Source organism: Corapipo altera, unplaced genomic scaffold (assembly GCF_003945725.1).
Source record: "Corapipo altera isolate COAL_440 unplaced genomic scaffold, ASM394572v1 61, whole genome shotgun sequence".
NCBI lineage: Eukaryota > Metazoa > Chordata > Aves > Passeriformes > Pipridae > Corapipo > Corapipo altera.
Window position 1 is genome coordinate 197,326 of NW_020884910.1, and position 23,070 is coordinate 220,395.

The 23,070-nt window shown below is 35.5% G+C and overlaps 1 protein-coding gene across 3 annotated transcripts in view; it reads right to left on the bottom strand.

Moving 5' to 3' along the window:
- Positions 1–23,070, bottom strand: part of TBC1D23 (TBC1 domain family member 23) — a 35,121-nt gene that overhangs the window by 4,709 nt on the left and 7,342 nt on the right. Inside the window, exons 4-19 of one of the 3 annotated variants that reach the window (XR_003529293.1) lie at positions 21,615–21,819; positions 19,989–20,112; positions 17,751–17,875; positions 17,597–17,640; positions 16,576–16,679; positions 15,680–15,802; positions 14,631–14,723; positions 12,381–12,551; positions 12,136–12,178; positions 11,381–11,487; positions 10,573–10,715; positions 9,090–9,134; positions 5,999–6,087; positions 3,948–4,083; positions 2,820–3,014; positions 1,524–1,757 (exon numbers count right to left, since the gene is read on the bottom strand). Coding sequence is in view for 2 of the 3 variants with exons in the window: in XM_027653362.1 (XP_027509163.1) it covers positions 1,676–1,757; positions 2,820–3,014; positions 3,948–4,083; positions 5,999–6,087; positions 9,090–9,134; positions 10,573–10,715; positions 11,381–11,487; positions 12,136–12,178; positions 12,381–12,551; positions 14,631–14,723; positions 15,680–15,802; positions 16,576–16,679; positions 17,597–17,640; positions 17,751–17,875; positions 19,989–20,112; positions 21,615–21,819 (1,829 nt within the window). In the remaining variant the exon portion in view is untranslated. Of the gene's footprint in view, positions 1–51; positions 1,758–2,819; positions 3,015–3,947; positions 4,084–5,998; positions 6,088–9,089; positions 9,135–10,572; positions 10,716–11,380; positions 11,488–12,135; positions 12,179–12,380; positions 12,552–14,630; positions 14,724–15,679; positions 15,803–16,575; positions 16,680–17,596; positions 17,641–17,750; positions 17,876–19,988; positions 20,113–21,614; positions 21,820–23,070 lie in introns of those variants that run through there. The other 2 variants (XM_027653362.1, XM_027653361.1) reach the window with 2 other exon arrangements.

Below are 23,070 nucleotides of genomic sequence, written 5' to 3' on the forward strand. Positions count from 1 at the left end.
TTCAGAGAATTCACACAGTATATGCAGCTAAATGCATTCTGACAGAACGAGTTATGTTCAAATTGTACTGGTTTATTTACAATTGTAGTTTATAAACAGTAGCACAAACATCTTTACATGAAAAAAATCTCATTGCTGAAGTAGGCAGAGAGTCAGAGACTCTTGAGGATATTTTCAGAAGGGATTAGGAAGAGGAAAATGTAATACAACAGCTGCTGGGCAAAACTATAAATACATGAGCATTGGCCCAGGTGCAATTTCATGCAAATATCTTCAACAGTTCAAGTTCTATTGGTGTTTATTCAGATACTAAGAAGGGAAAAAAAAAAGGAATTAGTTCCAGAATTAAGGTGCCCTAGCCTGATTCCTAGTAAAATAACTTAGAATAACTGTTTTTTATAAAGGTCAGTTTAATTTATTTTATCTCCTGATGAAGTACCAAATCATAGGTTTTGATAGAAATACTCAGAAGACTTCATGCAGCAAAGCTAATCCCCACCATCTTTATTTAACAGTTTTTGATGATTTCCCATCAGTCCACAAAGATGCTATGCCTTGTTCATAAGAACACTCCTGTTCTGAGCTTTTTACCACGAGAACCGTTCATGAACAAGTGGAAAGCTGATGATAAACAATTCGTAGTTGCCATCTCCCATACATTAATTAATTTAGAAGTTGTTACTTTAAATAATTTACACAAATGCTTGAATCAATGAAAGCAACAGGTTAAGAATATATTTATCACAGGCATAGCACTGGAATCTCTTCACTTAATTTGTGTGAATTCGTTTTCTTGCTGTCAGCATGTACTCACTTTTGTGCTGAACTGAAGGTTTTTAAACATCTAAATGTCTCAGACATTTTGTTTCTGAGGAACAAGGTAACTGTCATATTCTGTAATGACACATTAATTTCAATGCACATATTCATCTTTGCATGAGAAACAGCCTCAATCTATGAAACATAAAATTCTGTTTAATTAAAAAAAATCACAACCCAGTAGTAAAAACTACAGTTAATACTGGTATTTAGAAATAACCCATACCACCAATGCCAGTTACTTTACCAAGTAGTTGGTAAGACTTAAAAAAAAGTTAACTTTACAAATTGCTTGTATTTTTTGCATTTATTTGCAGCCCAAACTGGACTTTACCATTTTTAATGAGGAAACAGTATTTCTAAGATTTGTATCTGCTCCGCTTATAAACCTAAGTCTTTAATTATCTTTGATACTACCCAAAATCAGATTTACAGACCGTAGGCAATGGAGACATTTACTTTCAAAGGATAGTAATTTAAAAACCATTCTGTTTTCAACTGCTTCTCTGTATCTCACAGTGTTTCATTCCTTTAATAAACTTAATGTGAACCCAGCTGCATCTGCTTCTGCAAAGATGCAGATCACTCCCATTAAGGCTGCATTAAAATGAAACAAACTGACCTTTATAATAAACATTTCTTCAAAACCAAGAAGTTATAATAAAAAAATTAAAAAAAAGTTTCAGAAATTGATAATAATTTACCCTATCTTAAGCCTGCTACTCAGGCACTTCCACCAGCAAACAGAAAAATTCTCATAAGTTAGTATTCTGTTGGGAAACAGTCAGCTTGTGTCCACATACAGTATCATAGTTGCTTCTTCTTTATAAACTGGTCTCTACAAAGTCTTTAGTTACTAACTCTCCAAGGCATCCAATACTTTCATGATCTGTTGTTTTATGGCTTTGGTAGCATCACCTGCATTTGGAATCAAATACCTTAAAAAAAAGATTAGAAAAAGGCATCATTAATTCAATATAAAATTTTTAAGCATAAATTTCATCATTCTTTTGATTCTTTCTCTGGATAGGAGAAAGAGAAGAGGGGAATATACTAAAATGAAAAATACTGAGAAAATATGATTTAATTCCTGCTTCTACTATGAAACACTTTGTGTTTGTGAACCTACAACTGCTGAGGAGCACTTCACAGGCCATCTTGGAAAGGAAATGTTCTTCATTAATTGGCAGTGGTATAGGTCAGGCAGTTCAACATCTCTACTGTCTCACCGAAGCATAGCAGTCCTTGCTTGGCTTTTTGTTTTAAATTCCTATAAGTAGCTCTAGATCAATCTGCTCCAGTCAACAAGGTGGTGACAAAGTAATTCAACAAACAGAAAAGTTTTCGGCAACGCTTTAATTTATCTTTGTCTGGCCCACTACCAAACTAAGCAGCCAATAGGACAACTACCCTATTTAGGTAGGAAACTCATCTCCCACCTCGAGAGAACAGAGCAGCGGCTGCACACAGTTCTCTCCAAGGAAAAGGATAAGAAAATGTCCAACTGATGTTAAAACAGTGCCAAGAAAAATCAGGACACACCAGTGGAAAAAAGCCTGATATACCTAACTTTCAGGGGTTCAGAGTTTTGAGGTTAGGCTTCTGGACTCCTAGTACAATGCACAGGAAGAGTGAGATGCCTAAAAACACAATCCCATAGAAAAATGACCACTCTGTTAAATCCCATTCTTCACAAATCCCTATTTTAGCTGCAGATGGTTGTCCACTTCATTTTTATTTAAGACATATTACAAAAAGAAAACACTTGCACACATCCCATCCCCAACAGCTGTCACTGTAGTTCCTCTCTGCTGGAGGAAAGTAAAGCCTCCTTTTTCTGCTGGCAGATCTTTTTTTCTAGTTCACATATGAATTACTTATTCCTAAATAAAAACTATTACTTTGGAACTCAATTCTGGGAATTACAGCATGCCCGACTTCCAATTGACAGCATTCCAGATATCATTACTACTTACACCCCTGCTACTGAGATGGCTTACCTTTCAACTGCCAAAATTTCTATGCCTGAAGTATTGCTATTTCCATATTTAAAGGTGATCAGTTCTGGGTGTTTCTTCTTGGACGTGATTTTGACGACAGAGTTGAGTGCCTGTCGAGACTGTATGTAAGCCAGACCTTTTCGTGATGGAATCTCTCTCAAACAGTACATATGAGTTGCTGTTACTAGGAGATGACTTGAAGGAAAAGAAAAATACAAATTAAATTTGCTAATGAACTAAGTATCAGGTATTTAGAAAGCTAAATTTTACAAATAAGCTAATGGAGAGAGCTAGATAAAATGATTTCCAAATCTAAGAAGTAGTTTTAATACTTTCATAATGTGGAATTAGAAAGGTCTACAAAATACTTCAGATTTTCCTTGAGTACTGTATCATAGCCATTTTTTAAAATGAGCATGGCATCCTTAGCATCTTACAAAACCAGAGTGAGCAGTTACCATGATCACCTCAACACAACAGCCATGAGTTCTATCAGCAAAGATCACAACCACCAGTGACATGTCAGGCCACACACACAGTGCAGAAAGTGCCTCCAAGCCACTCTTTCACCCTTCTATCATTAGATTAGTAATCATACACCATAGAAAATAAATCTAAAGGGAAAATACTAATAAAAGACAAGAACAGACCATGATGCAAGAGAAATCCTGTTGTGATTTTCTGTTATGCAGATTCAATGGTAATGGGGTACTGTTTGGGGAAGTCAAAATACAACAAGCATCATTCTCTGCTCTTGCAAGATCAGCAAGGTCACTGAATCTTAGGGCAAGATGGGTGCCAAGTACAAGGCAGAGGGAAAAGCAGATAAGAAAAAATAGAGCCACAAGTACTTGGGTCTAGCTGGTCTTGAAAATAAGCCTATGTATATTGAACATAGTTTTCTTACTGTCTTGTTCTGCAAAGCAAAACTTCATACTAGGTTTTATACATAATTACCATTCTATAACACTGCAAAGATAAGAATACCACGGATACAGTGGTAACATTTTGTTCTAGGTTGTTTCGCATTTTCATTTCCTAGTTTAATATAAAGAATAACTTAATTGACCAACATTTTTTTTTAACCAAGACACACATTTTCATTAAACTTTGGACTAATTTCAGTACCTGGGAAACATATGACCATTTTCTTTTACTTCATTACATGGAAAGTTATACTTCACATCAGGTTTATTTATCCATGTTTGGATGTTGACGACCTCTTTTCGATCATCATCTGACATTGAGGAGCTATCGATTTCATCTGTTTTGGAGGGAGGAGGTAAAAACAGGAAAAAAAAAAAAGAAAGTATTTTCACTCACCACCAGACAACTTTTCAATTCACTTAAACCCAGAGGAGCTACACTGGTTCAAACCAAGATCCACTAAGCCATAAAGAATTATTCAGAGGGAAGAAAGAAAAAGGCAGGCATATCTGATAGCTCAGGGGATATCTTTGGCTGGTCCAATTTGTCTATTCAGTAAAGTTTCATGGACTTCTTTTACATGAACTTGTTCAGAAACTCCTTCAAGCCATGTAAACCTTTTGCATCTACAACACCAATATCTTTTGGCAAGGGGTACCAAAACCAAGCCAACTACAGTCCAGGAAAGTCTCCTCTTGTGGCTTCTAGTTTCTTGCACAAGAAGAAAAAACCACCTGTTGATCCCTTTCAAGGCCAGGTATTATTTTTGGGGACCACTTTTCCTTCATTAAACTACCTATTTCACATAGCAAAACTTCTAATATTCAGTTATGGCTGTTGTGAAAGCCCCTGCTCAAGCAGAGCCACCTAGGACAGGCTGCAATTATTAGACCTGATGGCAATTATTTACTACAAAAAACCTCAGAACGCTAAAACTTCACAAAAACAATTATAGAGAAACAGGTTCATTTTTTGCATTCTTCTGTTCCAAAATAATATATATTTCACTTCATATGTGCTGGCTTTGCTTATTCAAATCACTGCAGCGATTCTGCTTACTTACTAAGTCTAATAGTGCTTTTAAAAGCAAATGTAAATAGAACTTAGCAAACAACCACCACTGAAAACATGTTCTAGACAATCTGTCTTTGAGGAGCTGGTTTTCTGAAAGCACACAGACTTTCCCAAACACTATTATGGATGCTCAAAGAGCTGTGCAAACTTAATTACACGGCATTTGGAGAAGCATCTTGTTAGTGTTAAAGCTTCTGCCTGACAATTTAATTTTGCTCCTTCACAATTTTTATAGCAGACGATGACGAACTGTTTGTCATCAATCTTATTTAAACAATTCCAGATCCTATGACTCTCTTTCATTAATCTTCCTAAATTATTTTGCATGTCAAAGATTCTTAGACTAGTTATTTGTTTCTCCCATGGGAAGCTGAGCATACCTTTTGGTCACAGAATGGTTACTTGTGAGATAATGATGATTGGGAGTGAGCTAAAACTACCCAAACAAAACTAGGACAACAGTAGGTCTTCACCACTCTAATGTTAGCACTGCTCTCAAAAAAACCCAAACAAACCTTTGTGAAGTGCTTGGTGTTCCAGTTTTGCTTGTAATTTTTCAATCAGATAAAAAAATTAAACAAAAATTGCATGGTTTTTTTCCCTACAGTGTTCTGCATGCATATCAAGAGAGGAATCAATAATTAATTGATTCAATGCTGAAAAGCAAAGTCCAAAACACTGGAAAGGTGTGCATACATTAGCCATATTAAGTCTAACTCCAACTATATTTCAGAAATTCAGATCATTATATTAACTGCAGATACTAGATAATCAAATTGAGTTATATCAGCAAAATTAGGTCCTTTACATTTTGCTTACTGTAGTGAGTAATAGAGGTACAACTGCCAGTTTAGGTGTACAAGACCAGTGTAGAAAAACACACCTTTTCTACAGAAATAACAAGTAAAGACAAAAAAAAATCCACTAAACCCATGTATTTCCATTTCTTCCTGTTGGCTGTTTGGTGCCTACCACGAATTATTTTTTATTTAGTCTGCTTCTATATATTTGAAGAGAGTTGGTCTGAGGCACCATCAAACAAATATGATGTAGGATGATAGTTAGAAAAATGTCACATTGCAAGACAAAGGTATAAAATACACTCTTATGATTCAGCCCAGCTTAATAATTTTGTCTAAATAAGAAAAACAAGGTAAGAGGAAAATCTTCTACTGTACCAGTATCGTATTCTTCTTCATCCCCGATGCTGAATACCGGTTTCACACCACGGTAGGGTTTTCCTACTCTGTCACTGCTGCTGACATGTCTGTTGGCCATGAAAAGGGCAGGAGAAGACATGGGATGGGAGAAGAAAAGTAACTTTCAAACCGATGGTACGAGTTTTACAATAACATATTAGCAAAATGTAAACACAGCTGTGCAACAGAGAAGGACGAGAGAATTTCAGGAAGCTGCCTGCAAGGAAGATGTGTGACCCATGGAGCAGCTTGGTTAGTGAAAGCACGTACTTCAGTGACCTGGTGAGGCTGACTGATGTAACAAAGAAACTGAAAAGAATTACTGTTTTGTTGAAAAAACCCCAAAGTTCAAGGCACTTTCTTAAATGACAACATACACTAGAGACCTGAAAACTGACAACATGCCAAGTTTCTAGCGTGAAACTGAAATATATCTGGGCAGTCAGGGTAGCTTCACAAGGATGCCAAATTTGGATGAAGGGAAAAATAAAGACGACTAACTAATATGTCAGGAAGGTAATTTTTCTTGTTAATTCTTTGAAAGATAACGAAATACCTTTAGAATTTCAAAGTGGGGTTGTTATAAAACATCCACTGTAGTGTGAACTTTGACTTCCTGTCCATTACTTTGTCCAGCATGAGTCAAATCCCGAAATATTTGGTCGAACAGTTCCTACTGCTACAATTACAGCATCATTGTGATATTGACCTCAAAAATCACATCTCTATTGCTTCTACAGATCATGTTAAATGACAGAAACACACACAACTGAGTCTTAATGTTTGACAGTAACAGCTGAAATCCTAAAATACTTTAAAGCTCCAGCTCAGAATGCTGTGATTACACGGTCACAGCTGAATTGTTAAATGTTCTTGCCCTCAACCGCTGACAATACCTGAAAAATATGAGAAAAACCTAAAGGTTCAGAAAGCCACAAAACAGGCAGTTGCTGAAAAACCAAATAAACAGCCCATGATTTTAGTCTCTAGAACTGGCAACAGTAGTGTAAAAAACCCAGAACCACAACAAACACATGCCTCTCCCTTCCCCTATTTCAATAACCTCCTTCCCTATAATGTGTATTTATGTTTCCTATCAATTTTAAGACTTGTTTCCTGTTTTAAGTATATTCATAAACTCCAGTTTACATGCTACTGTAGAACCAAGTTAGATAGGGAACTTCTTTAGTGCTAGACAGGGAATCTCTTTAGTAATAGGTAAACTAATACTAGTACTTAGGTATACCTGAAAGTAGAATTGGAAGTTAGAAAACTACATTTTCCATGGGTTATATTTACTGATACAGACAAAATGAAAGGAAAACCTAAACAGACAAAAAACCCAAACATAAAATGCAGTCTATAATGGAACAAAAACCAGACATACAAAAACATGCTCATTAGTGTTTAAGACAATAAGCATCAATGACACTGACAATTCAAGAGGGCATTGCTTCTATATGGAGAGTTTTGTAAATATGCTTTAGTAGTACATAACCAATTGAGTAAGAAGCAGCACATTTAAATATTGTCAAATTGAACGACACAGAAAGGATCTAAGAGAAGATCTCACTGGTGTTTATAAATTGAAGTTAGTCAAGACAAGAGACAATAAGAAGCTACTTTGTAAAACCCTGGTAACAACTTAAACTAGAAATGGATTTCCTTTAAGTTGTTTACATGGAAAGCTATTGTTACATTGTTACAAATTGAATGCAATCTCCTTTAGTGACAAACCTGCCAGATGAAGAGTACTAGAGATAAACACAAAGTGGATCTAATTGAATGGATGGAGAAAAAATGCCATTCTAGGGTTTTAAGAGCTGCAATTTTAAGAAAATACTCCAGTGACATACAGTGTGAACTAAGTTATTATTGCATCTTCCCAATGAAAGAAGATAATATCAAAACCTCTTGGTTACAAATACAGATTCATGTGTCTTTGAGTTATGGAAGAATCACTGAAGTTGGAATTTTAACACTTTCTTACCATATTCTAGAAACTGATTGGGTAAATGTGGGGTAAGATCCCCATGATCTTTAGGATTTCTAAATTAACAAAACATACTATGTGCTATTGGGCTATTCCCACTTTTTAAATAGAATACCAGTTAACATTACTATTGGTTTTGCTCACACAAAACCATTCTGCAATACTTATGGGCAAGTCCCATCTCAAATTATGTACAAACTTGAAAGAAAGATTGGTCCAAAATCCTTGAAAACCCAAACAGCATTTTGAATCCTCATTAATTCATCCAGCATGAATCTTCATGCATTTCAGTGTATGAGGGTCAAATGGTACAGAGTTCCTAAAGTATGCTCAAAGTTCTGAAGTGATTATGCACGAGCCACTCTTCTCATTTATCACAAGTAATTTTACACAATTTCAATTCACAACTTTTATTTCTGAAATAATTATAAGGCAATACACCTGAGACAAATGTGAGGGGCCTCCATGTTTACATGAACTGCAGTAATGTGAACAAAATGAGTGAGAGTTGCAAAGCATATTTACTTATTAACTCAGCATTTTTCTTTTCCCAGTAATGAGCATGTCTGTTTCTATCAGCATGTTCTACCACCATGTGATAAGAAGCACAAAAATTCGAGATTTCCAGACAGAACTTCCATATGGGCTCCCTGTCATATCTAAGCTCTAATGATGCTTTATGAACAGTTTATGTTTCATACTTGTCTGTCTTGTTAAAATTTTAAGTCTTAATTTGTTCAGTAGTTGCTCCTGCAGTCTTCTACTAGTACAAGTAATTAATAAAATGTCAATAGGAATGGCAAGTAAAAAAAATTCTATACAAAGCAATAATAAGGAAGAGAACAGAAATAACAAAGCAGAAACTAAGAGAAGAAAGCACTGCCAATACATTCTTTTTTCTTCCTTTAGTCTCTTGACCCGTACTTGTAAAAAGCAATAGCTTTAATATATTAAAAAAAATATATATAAAAATATGCAAGCAATCTTGTCAGTGTAACCAATGCTTACAAATATTGTGATGCCATGCTCAATACAAGAAAGGTGGTTTTAGTCAGACTGCTTAATTATCAAGCTTACCGCTCCAGGCTTGCTCTGTCTGGCCAGGAAATATTGAAAGGTATTCTATAGTACATTGGGGCAGAGGACAGAACAAAGAATTAAAAAAAAAAAAAATGCAAAAGAAAAATCTAGATAAATAATTGAAATTCTTTATATTGGCAATGTATCTTCTTCAAGGACGATGCTTATAAATAAAAGCAATGCTTCATGACAGCCAGACACAAGGTAGAGAAATATTTGTAAAAAAATTGACTAAAAGATACATTTTCCACACTATGTGTGGCTTACATATAAGCCTTATTTGATTTCACAAAATGACTTGGGTTGGAAGGGACCCTAAAGATCATCTTGTTCCAACCCCACTGCAATAAGCAGACACCTTCCCCTAGATCAGGTTGCTCAAAGCCCCATTCCAGCCTGGTCTTGAACACTGCGAGGCATGGGGCACCCACAACTTCTCTGGGCAACCTGTTCCAATGTCTCCCACCCTCACTGTAAAGAATTTCTTACTCATATCTAATCTAAATCTACACTCTTTCAGTCTAAATCTTCACATTCATTCAGTTTAATTCTTCACACAACAAAAGCTACTACCAAATGTTATTTAATATTTTTTTGCCTCTTCATACTAACTTAAAAAAAAATTTCCAACATGAAAAGGACTGATCTGTAACTTTTGATTAGGTACAAGATGATTAAAAACTACTGTTCATTTGGCATGTATTTTAAATCCTGCTATCAAAGAAACACTAATTCTCTGAGACTGTTGAATATCAATGTCTTGGCAACATGCAACTTCAAATACTGGACTTTAAAGAACTACAACAGGCTATTCATTTAAAGCTTTGACAGATGAAAGCTTTTCTTCTTGTACCTAGTTAAGGTAAGCACTTGGAATAATGAATTTCAAATTTGAAAGTGTCTTTCAACATATTTGTACATTCTTGTTCCTAGCTGCACTTGAAGATACAAAAACCAAACAAAGGTGAATTCTGGGTTTGAAAAGCAGCTTTACATCAGAACTTTAAAAACCAAGATCTTCGAAAAAGTTAACCTCAGATTGACAACATGCAGCAGCTAGAAAATCAAAACAGAATGAAACCAACCAAACAAAAAAACCCCATCCATAATCCTGCTGTCATTAATTAATTCCATTAGAGTCAGGATGGACAGGAACTAAGTGAAATCATTCTTCACTTTTAGACTGAGTACAAAACCAACACACTAAAAGAAGTCAAACTAACCATACAGCAACAAATTCTAGATAAGCATCCAAGAGAAAAGGCTTCTCACACTGGCTTTGCACTTCTAAGGCAGGACAGTAGGGTTACTGGGTCATGATAAAATTGTGAGGAGGGTAGAGGTAGAAAATCTAAAAACTGAAACTGGAAGACAGCTTTTTTTCCTAATTAGCCCAGTTTTCACTCTTATAAAACAGCCATATGGAATGGGAAGTCATTCCTCCTCATGGCTAATTCACAGTGAGATATAAATGACATACCTGTCCACTGGAGTAGATGTATTTTCAATAAAACTAATAACTTTTTCTTTCACGTTCACAGATTTAGTCTTCAAAGCAACCGTCATTTTATTCACCAGGGACTTAACTCCTTTTCCATCACCTGAACCATTAGGAGCATCACCCTGTAAAAGTAACTCCTCTCAGGATTAATCATATAAAAATAATGTTATTTCATCTCTTAGTTTATTAAGAAAGGAAACAGGCTACAAGATAGTAATCTACTTTTTGCTACTCAGCAGAACATTAATTACAGAATTAAGTATTTCTTTAGAGTTCTGTCAAATAACAGCAATGACATGTAACTGAAGATGATCCAATAAAGAAAGCTTGACAAACCACATTACTGAGCACTCTGCTATGTAAATCTAGAGGAAGGAATCCTATTAATGACATATTTCATCCAAATTAAAAGCCAAATTTTATGCATAACATATCAGCTGTAGAAAAGATAAAATTTTGAGCTTTGCCATGAAATTGTATGCCACATTATAGTAATTTATTCATGGAGTGAATAACAGACAGGAAAAGAGTTATCTATTACATGTATTCTGCCAGAGAATGACTGCAAGCAAGTTCTTTTCTACAAGCTCTTCTCCTCAAAAGAATAAAAATGTTTAGGTTACCTCTGATTAGACAGTGAATACAGTTTGAAATTAAACATACAACTGTACACAGTCATGACTTGCAGTAAGGCATTTTATAGCACAGAAGGAGGAAAATGAAGAAAAAGTTCAGTACACCTGGGGCTTCCATCCCACTATACCACCTGGGCTTAAAATTCACTTACATCAACAGAGTTTATGCCATTTCTTGAGCCTGAGGTACTAGCAATCCAGTGGCCATATCCACTTTCTGGTCCTTCCACATTGATATCTGCTAAGTGCTGCTGGAGAGCTGTTAAAAAGCCCATTACAAACATTCAGAATTACACTGGATTTCATCTGTTGATGAAAATACTGTATATACCTGAGACTAATGGGTAACAATTTTTCTCCATATGATTTAATAAAACAGATTAATTCAGATACCGCCATAATAATTCCTGGTTTTTCTTTCACTAGTACAAAGGCATAAGGATAATTTTTATTTTAGTAAAGTAAACAGCAGCAAGTAAAAATAAATCACTGCTTTGATCTTGAAGACAGCTCTTATGACACTGCATCTATTGACTAGTAAAGCCTCTATACTCATATTGTAGCACAGATCTCTCCACTGCTGAAGAGCCTGATGATTTCCAGCAACATAAACTGCAGAAGTATGAACTCTTCATAGTCTGCAATCTACAGGGGCTAAAACATCAAGAATGATAAGTTAGAAGAAAGAGGGAATTTCCCCATTTCCTGCTTTAATTTTTCTCCATTCAGACATTTGTGTAACCACAAATGTGCAAGCACAGAGTGTTCACTTAACAAAACAAAAACCTGACAAATGAGACCTATTTGCAACTCATTTAGATGATTTTTAGCAAAAGCCTCACAAAAATATCAACAATGACAAGATAGCAAGTTTTCTCAAGCCAAAGTTCATTATTAATAAGCTTACCCATAAATCCTCCTTTGGCAATGCTTACATACTCCTTATTTTTCTGCAACAGAAAAGACAATTTTGGTTAAAACAAAAATCTGTGGAGTAAGTTTACAAGTATGGTAATGAAACATGGGTTAGTTTGTTCAATAAAAACTGTAAACTTGAGTAATGTAGAAAACAGTCATTTATTATCAATTATCAATGATACATGCAGACACATTTTATCTCAGCTATTAAAATCAACAGCAGTTTAGTTGTACCTGCAGGAAGTGTGCTAACACCATGTTCATGTACATATCTTCTTCTTCCCTGCCACTTCCCATGAAGCACAGATGTTCCCCACCAGCTATGGAGCCAGACTCAATAGATTGTTTTTGTGCTTCTAATAGGGATTTTACAGACTGTGCAAATTCTGATGGGTTTTGAAGCATCTATGGAGCGAACAAACAGAAATTGCTGTTTGACACCAACATACTGTAACATGAGTTGTGAAAAGAAACAAACTTTGAGAATGGTTACTATTTGTTGAGCACAAACAAGGCAACACAAGAACTGTACAAGTCACACAAACACATGAGACCACCTGATTGGAACCTCATGTTCCATAAAGAACACTGAGAACGGTCCTTTTCTTCCTCCACTCCACCTTGCTCTCCCCAGGAAAGAAACACAATTAACATCTGTTGGTTTATTTTTGCAGGCATTAAATAAGAGAGGAACGAGTCTTTGCAACTTTCATGTTGCATTAATTTGGTAAAACAGCAGTGGGACTGGTTTCTACATTTACATATGCTTAAACACAACACGTTCAAACTTTACACAGTTGAAACCCTTTGAAATGCGTAGAATTTCTAGGTGCCTGAAAGGTCCTCTTCTTGTCTCCCCTCTAAGCTTTCTCTCATTTATTTATCAAGATTTGGGAAAAAAATTAACATTGGGAGTACAAGGAGATATCTGTGATTCTTTGTACTCTCAAAAAATTGAGGCTGTGGTCTCCTGAAGGCCTACTATGATGCAAAACCAGTCATTCTCTATATTGCTATAAGAAAGAGATGGAGAAACAAAGACTTTCTCAATTCAGGTTAAATTTTAATCTGCGTCTGTGGGGAATTCATAAGGAAATTCTGACCTGTAACTGGGCCGGGGAGGGGAGGGAAGAGGAGGGATTGTCATTATCTAGCCTTTACAGTGGATTAAATGAAGTTCAGTCATAAACACATAAACTAGCCATCAGTAAGTCAAGTTGAACATTAACTGGAGTCTTCCTAGAACCAAATGCTGCTGCTTTATAACCTCACTACTTTCTCCATCTATCTATAAATGAGATGGATTCCAAAGAGCTTTCTTTCCCCGTTGTCTGCCCTTACAGTAAATTTTGTGTACTTTGCACATACTCTAACACTGCCAACTCTCCCCTACTAAGCCACGTCCCCAAGTACCACGTTTACAAGTCTTTAAAATATCTCCAGGGATGGTGACTCAACCTCTTCCCTGGGCAGCCTGTTCCAATGCTTGACAACCTTTCTGGTGAAGAAATTTTTCCTAGTATCCAACCTAAATCTCCCCTGGGGAAACCTGAAGCCACTTCCTCTTGTATTGCTTGTTACTTAGGAGAAGAGACTGATACCCACCTTGCTACAACCTCCATTCAGATAGTTATAGGGTGTGCTAAACTCTCCCCTCAGCCTCATTTTCCCTCCTGTATAATTGTATTCGTGCAAATAATACTGAATAATGCATACTTTCAATTAGAGAGGTAAAGATATTAGATGCAGGACTAACTTCTTAACTAAGTAAGGTATAAAAGTCTTTTGTGGGGTATATACATTCCATACATACCCCATAGACTGCAAAGTAAAGTAAATGAGGGTTGATCTAAAAGTGAAGAATACACTGCTATAGTCAGCTGAAGTGGAAGTGATTTTCAGAAAAAAGAACAGAGAAAAATATGACTGAATGTTCAGTTCTGACTTCATAATCAAATGGAAAGTGCAGCAAAATCTTTATTGAAGTTATTAATCAATAGTACACCTCAGTCCCAAGATAATTGCACTTCCTCTCAAATTGTACTGCAAAAATTTTAAAGAAGGAACCAAATCCTTTTCAAGACATACGCTCCTTAAAAACAGACTGTGGTAGGACTGACTGAGACAAAAAAAAGACAAAGAAAAAAAACGCTTCTTATTAAAATTCATGACACCTTTCACTGGAAAATGATGCTAAAAAGAGATTTCTCCTCCAAGCAATGACTAGTCTTTAGTCTGTATGGGTTTCCAGTCCTAAACAAAGAATAGGAAGCCTGGAATCCCAAATTCTAATGTCATTAAGGACTAAACTTCTTGGTAAAATGATGGTTCTACTAACTAACTTTTGAAACCTCATCACATAGCTAGACACTGAGTCCACAGACTAAAGCCTACACTGAGGATACTTTATTTTCAAGACAGACATTTCTCTCTCCTTCTCTCTCAGGACTCAAATATCAGTGAAGAAACAAAAAGCATACAAACCAAATCCGAGTCTAAATGAAATGCTGTTGATAAATGCCCAGCATTGTATTGCTCTGCAGGACGACAATCCACTACAAAGAACCTTACTCCTTCCTGAAAGAGAAGGATTTGGCCTGTTACAAAATTTTAAAATTGTGTAATTATTGACATAATTCAATTACATTTTAATACTGATTCCAATACTACAGGAACTGCTTGAAGAGGCTAACAGCTGTTGAAAAATCTTACTTCATTTGATTAATCTGAACTTCTACAGTCACCAGACCACCAGTAGTATTCTAGTAGCAGCTTTCCATTAATGCATCAGCTTGTGCACAGGAAAGGATCACCCAAGTGCAATACACACAGTGTAATTATCTCTCCTCTACTGAGAACAAACAGTTGGTACGAAGGCACACATCAACAAGACAGTGCAACAGTCCACTACTAATCAGCACAGCATGTAAGGATAGTTTTATATCCCACTGACTTAAACAGGATATAAAGAGATGCTTAACTATATTTGGAGTAGAAAAAAACCCCAACAACAACACTGGGCCCTGGAAACTGCTACAAAAAGTCAGCAGTCAATAAGAAACACTGTAATCTAACTATACTATGATCCATATTATGGTCTTCAACACTCAAAGTCAAGTCCCTGCATCTAACAATGTCTGCAATTAACTACTACCAAAATAGCATTGATCAATTTTATTTGTTCATTTAAACTTTTCATTGACAAAAGACAACATACCCAAAGGTACTGAGAAGTGGGTTTGAAATTTTCCTCTCCTGTAGGCTACATGTGGAAATTCAAATTAGTGAGATATTACTTTAAGCTTACACTCCTCAGATTCAAATCACCTGTATTAAGCTCTAGTTGCTACAGCACAAATGCACTGAAGTCAGCAGATCATTTACAAGGGAGACAACTTCAAGACAAAACCATTTTTTTCTGAAATAGCAAATATATATTTTTGCTGTTCGCATTTAAAAATATTTGTCAGTGGTAAGTGATTCTTTTCCTTTTCTATAAAGTTGGGGTGTGAAGGTTAATTTGGTATACTGACTCCTTGTTGCTGATTTGCTTGAAGAATCTCAGACACAGAAACTGCTAGACAGAGAGCTTGGCTCAAATCTGTGTCATCATCTTTGAGGCCCAGCAAGCTGCTGCCAAAAAGGCTGTGGTTGTCCTAATAAGGCAAGAAAAAAAAAGTTAACTGAAGCCATTGTATTTAGATGTGAAAGTTTAAAATAAAACTATATCCACTAAGTCACAAACATTAAACTTGACACATGCTTATCCTATCCACATAGTAATCATATTTTTGATTAACTGGAACTGAAAATCATGTCAGGGTCTGAACTTCCATTAAAAACATGCTTGTTCACCATTTTGACCGCACCAACATGATGTAGTGCCTCTGCTGTTTGTCTCTTGGTTGTTTGTTTTGGTTTGTCCCTCAAAAAAATCTCACATACCTGTCTACAAGGATCAGAGAAAGTACATACAAGCCAAAGGCAATGGCTATCAAATATTTTTATTTCATTTCATTCAGTGAAGTCAGATATCTTGAGTAAGGAAGAGCTGCAAAAACAGTGCAGGTGATAACAGCTTTATCTCTAGTAAGCAACCCTTTCCTCTTTGCTATCACAAGTACAGCCAGGACTGTGGTGCAGTCTACTACACTGCAATTGTGTCAATATGACACTTTTGCTTCATCACTTCTTACAAGAAACCAGTGCGCAAAACAAGGTCATCAGTCAGAAAGTAAGAATATTGCAGGGAAGCTTCTGTCCAAGATGTTTCACTTAACCTTCTTATCTTATAAAGATCCTAACAGTAAAGACCATCAGAGTAACAACATGAAAAAATTGTTAAAAAAAACTGCAATGAAACATTCAAAGTTAGTGAGTGCTTAAACAGCCACCAAAAAGAAGAGAATTTCAAAATTACTGTTATTACCTTCCTGAAAGAAGCTGGAGTTTTGCTACAGTAATATTGTGCCAAAGAGAAGAGATCTTCTATATCCTCTATATCAAGATTGGCTGGTGAAGTTTCTAAGAATTCTGAGACAGACAAACAACATAAGTGCAACACTATTTCAGACATAGAAATGAAGCAACACACATATTTTCAAATAGTAAGAACACTTATTTTTAATAAGGCATAATGTAAGCTAGTTTATTGATTCAACATTAATATTGATCCACTCTCTAGATGGAAAGAGAAAACATAGGAAATACTCCTTATCCATAGGAAACTTATGCTTTTTGCTACAAGTTCAAACTTTCTACACAAACTATTTTTTAATACACTCTTACTTCTGTCTAATTCTAGTTTTCAGTTGTAATTCTAAGTCAGCTACTTTTTTTAAAAAGGTCTGACCAAGACAGTCCTCTAAAATGAGTACTTAGGCAGTAGCACTGTTATATGTCCAGGATGATACAAGAGTGTAGTTCTACAGTAAATGGTGAAGACGCAAAATTCCAAGCACTCTCATTTTTAACTACAAGGGGATAAATTATATTGTATAATGTATGTGAAAAAATACAAAGGTAGATGAAATATGCTCACAAGAAATGTAGTGTATTTTCTATAAAAACAGGAGAGGGTAAGACAAGAACAATGAAATAGGCTCAAATCATATGACGATAATAATCCAGAAAATACAACAAGTGCAGTAGATTTAAAGAAGGATTTGAAAACTGCTGCTTTGGGCTTAGAAACACAATAATTGTTTCAAGTACTTCAAACTGCAGTATAAAACTAGGTGTGGGACTACTTATAGGAAACACAAGGAGAGAATGTTGAGGGCAAATATGATGCAGCAAAGAACAGTAAGAAAGGAATTAATGGGTGAGGGATCAATGAGAAAAATCACATGGAAAGAAATCATTCAGTTATTTAGTAATTAAAAATAATAAACGGGGATTACAGTACATGGTAAATATTTCACTAGTAGTTATGTAAGAGCAGTACTTACTTATCATTTCTTCTTTATCTGATTCTTGTGCTAAGATAACGTCTCTGAAAACAGTAAAGTCACAGGCATAGATTAAGTCAGTAAAACCAAAATGAAACAAACCTGAGTTAAAACAGTGTCAGTAAAGAATATTCCAAATTAACTATACACTTACTTTGCATTGACAAGGATGATCAACATTAGGAAATAAATAAAGAATGGATCTGCTTGTTGTAGATATCCATCCCATATTGCCTGAGTGACTTCAGCTGAACAGTAATATGAGAAGAGGCTTCCAAGCTAAAAAATTTGGAAAATAATGTGAGAAAAAGCAATAACCAGGAACAATCTTATCACGATAACATTTTTAACTGAGATGCCTAACAAAATTAACTCAACAAAATTATGGTAAAACATCTGTCTGCATTGTGCACTGAAGGATAGTTCTACCCTCAAAACCAATTTTCATGGAAACAGTGCATAACACTACAGATTATCTGTGAACAAAGACACCTCGTGGGAAGGCAAAGTTGGCTGTACACTGTCAGAGTTGTAAATTCAACCACAGACAACACAATCAAGCTGGAATACTGTTTAGCTCATAGACACTGCTAAATATCAATTACACCAAGAAGAAATTCATAGGAGAATATATTTACTCAAATAGCATAGCAATTAGGACTTTGAAAGGATCCTGCAAACATAATTATTTTTATTTTTCACAGTAGAATTGAGCTAATTGAACATTGTTGCAACATTAGTTTAACAACATCACTTACTTAACATTTCATTAAGATGCTTTATGACTAATTAAACATTTGCAAGCAACAGAAAATTTTCATTACCATTTAAGAAACTCTTTGCCTGTTCCCATGTTCCCACTTGAAAATACATCCTCTCTGATATGCAAAAGTTCAAAGAGGATAAAAGGTAGGAACTTCTTTTCATACATGTCAGATCATATCTGCAATCACACCTAACTCAAATGCACACCAGCTGACTTCACTGGGGTCTTAAGGAACTTGCTGATGCATGCAAATTCTGTATCAACAGAGCCACAGCTTTCTAAAGCTCAGTCTCTGTTTTTTAACACTTTCATGGAATGTTTCAACATTTCCTAATATAATTTCTTAGCAAAAGATAAGATCAATTCTGACTCAAATTCAAATGAAGACAAAACTTTAGTGAACAACAAGATACTGACAGGTGACAGGTCTCTACATGTTGCTCATATATTTCTTCATAGTAGTAATACTTCTATATAGAATAAGAATTTTCACAGATGAAATAAGGAATTTTACTGTAATATCATAATATAAAATGAGGCTTAAGACTTTTTGCTGAAATTGTAGACCAGAAAGCATGGCACTGAATACTGGCAGCTACACCTACCTCACTTCCCTACCACCCCTCAGAGGGAAGATTTTTTTTTTCTCCTAATTAAGCACTAAAATTTTAATAAACAACTTTAAAGAACTTTTTATTTACTAAGGAAAATTCTATTAAAAATGGAGATTGAGTAGTAAAAAAAAAAAAAAAAAAAAAGACCTGATATCTCTTTTGAAGGCTCATAACTGGCAAAAGGCAGATTCTGAGTACATAAAAATTCTTCCTGGACACATTTTTATAATAAAATTGGAAGCAGCCTTAAAAAAAGCCCCAACAAATACAGACCTCACAGTTTAATAATTCATTTCAGTCTTCTTTGACTGAAAGTTCACAGAGTTGAAAAAACTTTGACAAAGCCAATGGGTATGAAAGAACAGCCTAGAAGAGTTCATGTGTCAAAGTCTTCTTTATTAAATTACAGACTTTGCATGTGCAAGCACAGCATCATGATTTTGTAGCAGCACTGAAACACGAAAATTCTGCTTTATGTTGTAGTCCTGCTACACAAACTTTACAACTACCCCCAACTTGAGGTAGTTTTGAAGAGGAAATGACTAATGCTTCAAGAGCTGCAAAATATATGTGCCTAAATTGTAAGAGACATAAATATATCATAAATATAGCATGGAGGTTTTTAAAACAATTCGTATTTGGACTTTAAAAGACACGTCAGACCGATGTATATCCATATCTACAAGCATATAGCTGCCCACTATCAAAAGTAATATTGGGGCTTCTTACTTTTTGAGTATGTCAGCTGCTCTCATTCTCACTTATTCCAAGAAGTTCCTAACATCTGTGGCTCAATTAACATCCAGAACACTAAAAATGTGATGTTAACAAGACCTCATATCTTATGTTAAACAAGTGAAGACAAAAAGCCCACTTTAAATTAAAACATGCAATTTATTTCAATATATGCAGTTCTATTTGCTTGTACTACTCTTGCACAAACTGGCAACATGTACTTAAGTTTCAACAGAAATTTATTTTTCATTATGTTTCCCTACTTTCACTTTATTACCCAGTTGAGTGCATATGAGTCTGGAGTCATCTTCTTGGTATCAAGAAAGGAGCAGAGTTCAGGCTCATGGTACTGAAGAAGCAGTCTAAATAGATGAAATGGTCTTCCCTTCATAAAACAATCCCTAAAAGGTAGCAGTGAAAATAGTCATAAACTCCTCTGTAATACTGCTGTTTTCAGTAGCAATTCTTTATCTCTGATTATGTAATTTCCTGTTTTTCTTTTAATTCACAGGTACTGAGCATGAAGTCAACCTGCCTCAAGAGTTAAACCAAAACAAAACCAACACTGAAAACCCCATATATTAACAAGGCAGCAGAAAGAATGAAATACTGCCAACACTTGACAGATCATACAATACAGAAGTATTTAAACTAGATTTAAATATCAAAATAAGACAAGCGTGGTACCAATGTTGTTAACAGAATAATAGAATTTTAGAATAATTCTAATTAAAAAATATAAGTAATTCAACATTTTGTTAGATTAAATTCCCAATAAATATTTCATTGCAGATAGAAAAATATGAGTAAAAAGTATATGATTTAAAAATCAAAAATAGCAAGAAGTTAAAACCATCACTTTCATCAAACAGTAATCATGGTCCAGCAGTCAAACGTCAAACGGAGACCAAACTGACCCAAGCAGAGATTTGCAGGTCTCCTATAAGTTGCCTTTCTGTCTTTCATTCTCCCATTGAAGAGAAAAAAATAAGAGGAAACAGTGTACACCTCATTGAAAAAGCACCTAGATTTCTACAGAGAAACTCAAGCACCAGAGAGTCTGAAAGCCCCTGAGTTCTGTGACCACAAGGCCACAGAGCACAGAGCCCAACAGCATCTCAGACGAGAGCTGGACACAAGCTCAGTCAAGTGACAGGACTGGTAAATGCTTCCTGCCACAACACCAAACGTGCACTTCTCATATTATGGCACACATCCATCAGCTGGGCTGGAGTCTCCAGGGAACCAGACTAAGATCTTTAATTACAGACTATCCCTACATTTATTTCACAAGGCCTTAATCAGAAGACACCACGGCCTTGCTGGAGTGTCAAGGTGCTACTCCAACAGAAATAAAAACTTGTTTTAAGGAGATCACCTACATAACAGCATGAAAAACTCCCACTTGATATTTTTTATTACAAATAAAAATATCTAGCAACTTAAAAAAAGTAATTTCAGTCCCAACTCAGTAGATTACAGGGAAGATGTCAACTACTTCTAAAGAGATTTTGAGACTTAATTAGTGCTTATGAATTACTGGTTATGAAGAGATAGAAGCATTTTGGATACCAAAAATGGGAAAAACACTTTCCCATAACATATGTGAATTAGTTCACAAATAAGTATTTTTGATATTGTGTTATATGGCAGTTGTTCATTAAAAGGCACATCGAGCCTACATCAGTCACATGCTAATTCTTTACATCTTAAACCAACTCAACCACCTCCTGGATTTCAGGCCAACAGGTACCAAAAGATGGTTCAGTTTATTAACACATGATGGCATCTGACCACTTTGCTACAAACAGTGCTACTTTAACCAAAACTAATGTGCACACCCTTTCAGAAACTACTTCTGGTGCCAATAAAAACAGCACAGTGGCAAAAGAAAGAGTCTTACCTTGGGATGAATTTATTCATGATAGCATAAAAACAGTTGTACAAATCACTGCGGGGCAAATGAAGGTGCACCAGAGGTCTGAGGAGGTGAATCCAGCCGAGGCAAGAACTGTATTTAACATTGCGGGATTTACAGTAAAATGTAATAACAGACTCAATATCCAAAATTAATACTGACTTCTCCTCTTCTGGCACTGACAGCTGGTCTGAAAGAGGTACAGAAATATAAACTGTATTAATGGCTTTTTGAAGACACTGAATGAGATTATTTCATAGCACAATTGCACCAATAAGGACTGCTCAGGGGAAAAAAGCAACAAAAACAGACAAACAAAAGACTGGCAGTTTGGATTAAATGCTTACAGAAAGGTATTCAAAAAGGTATCAAAATACAAGTGATTTTATAACCCCAGTAGGATAAGGCATTTAAATACCATTTAAATACCACAACAACAGGATGAAAGAAGTTTGGGGTTTCCAGGATCTATATGAAACAAAGATGTAGATTCTTTTAACGCATAGAATTCCCCTCTTCTATTCCTATTTTATGTGCTCAGCACACAACTTATGCTCAACTCCACAACAAATTCATTTGAATTTCAACACAGGTCAACCCACAATGCACACCTTTAATTCCTCAAAAGTCAACTGATATGCACATTTATCCAAATCAGAAGTCAGATCAGCTAGGCTTACAGACTTATAAATCATATTTTTTTATGTCCAGGATGGCGGAAAGAGATACCTACACACTACATTAATATAGTGGCATTAAATTTCCAGCAAACATCCTTCTCCCTCAGTTACAAGAAGCCCGTGAGTCTCATTACTGTTAATGATACTTTTTATTATAGAAGTCTTTAATAGTTTCTCATCAAAGCCAGTCAATATTTGGAAATTCCTTTCCTCTACCCCTCAGGAAAATAATGAGTACTAATTGGGAAGTTTTGCCATCACCATGAAAAGATCCTGTGATTAAATAACACAGTGGAAATTCCATTCCCATCCCTTTCCTTTCCAGGACAGAGAGAGAAGGAAAACAGGCCCCGCTAGATTCTAGAGCTATAAAGTGTGGAACTGCAGTATCTCCATTCTCTGCCTTAACTTTCAATCATGAAAGAACAAATAAAAGTATGACAGGTTATACAACAGAAGATTCTTTTATGGATGTCATTAAGAAATATCCTAATTTATGATGAGTTGGCACTGACTGCATCAACTGATCACTGATATTAATGCTGTTTCATGGTGTCAGGGATTTGGCCATTTTTGTGACAAGCTGCCAAATCTATGCTGTGGTGGCTCCTTACAGACACACTGGAGTATTATTGCCTGTGTCCTGGCAGCATCTTGCTTTCACAAACACAACCTTTCATTTTCTCTGGAAACACTATTAAAAAATATTTTTCTGTAAAATAGCCTTTGAACTCCGAAATGTTTAATAAACTTCTTCCCTT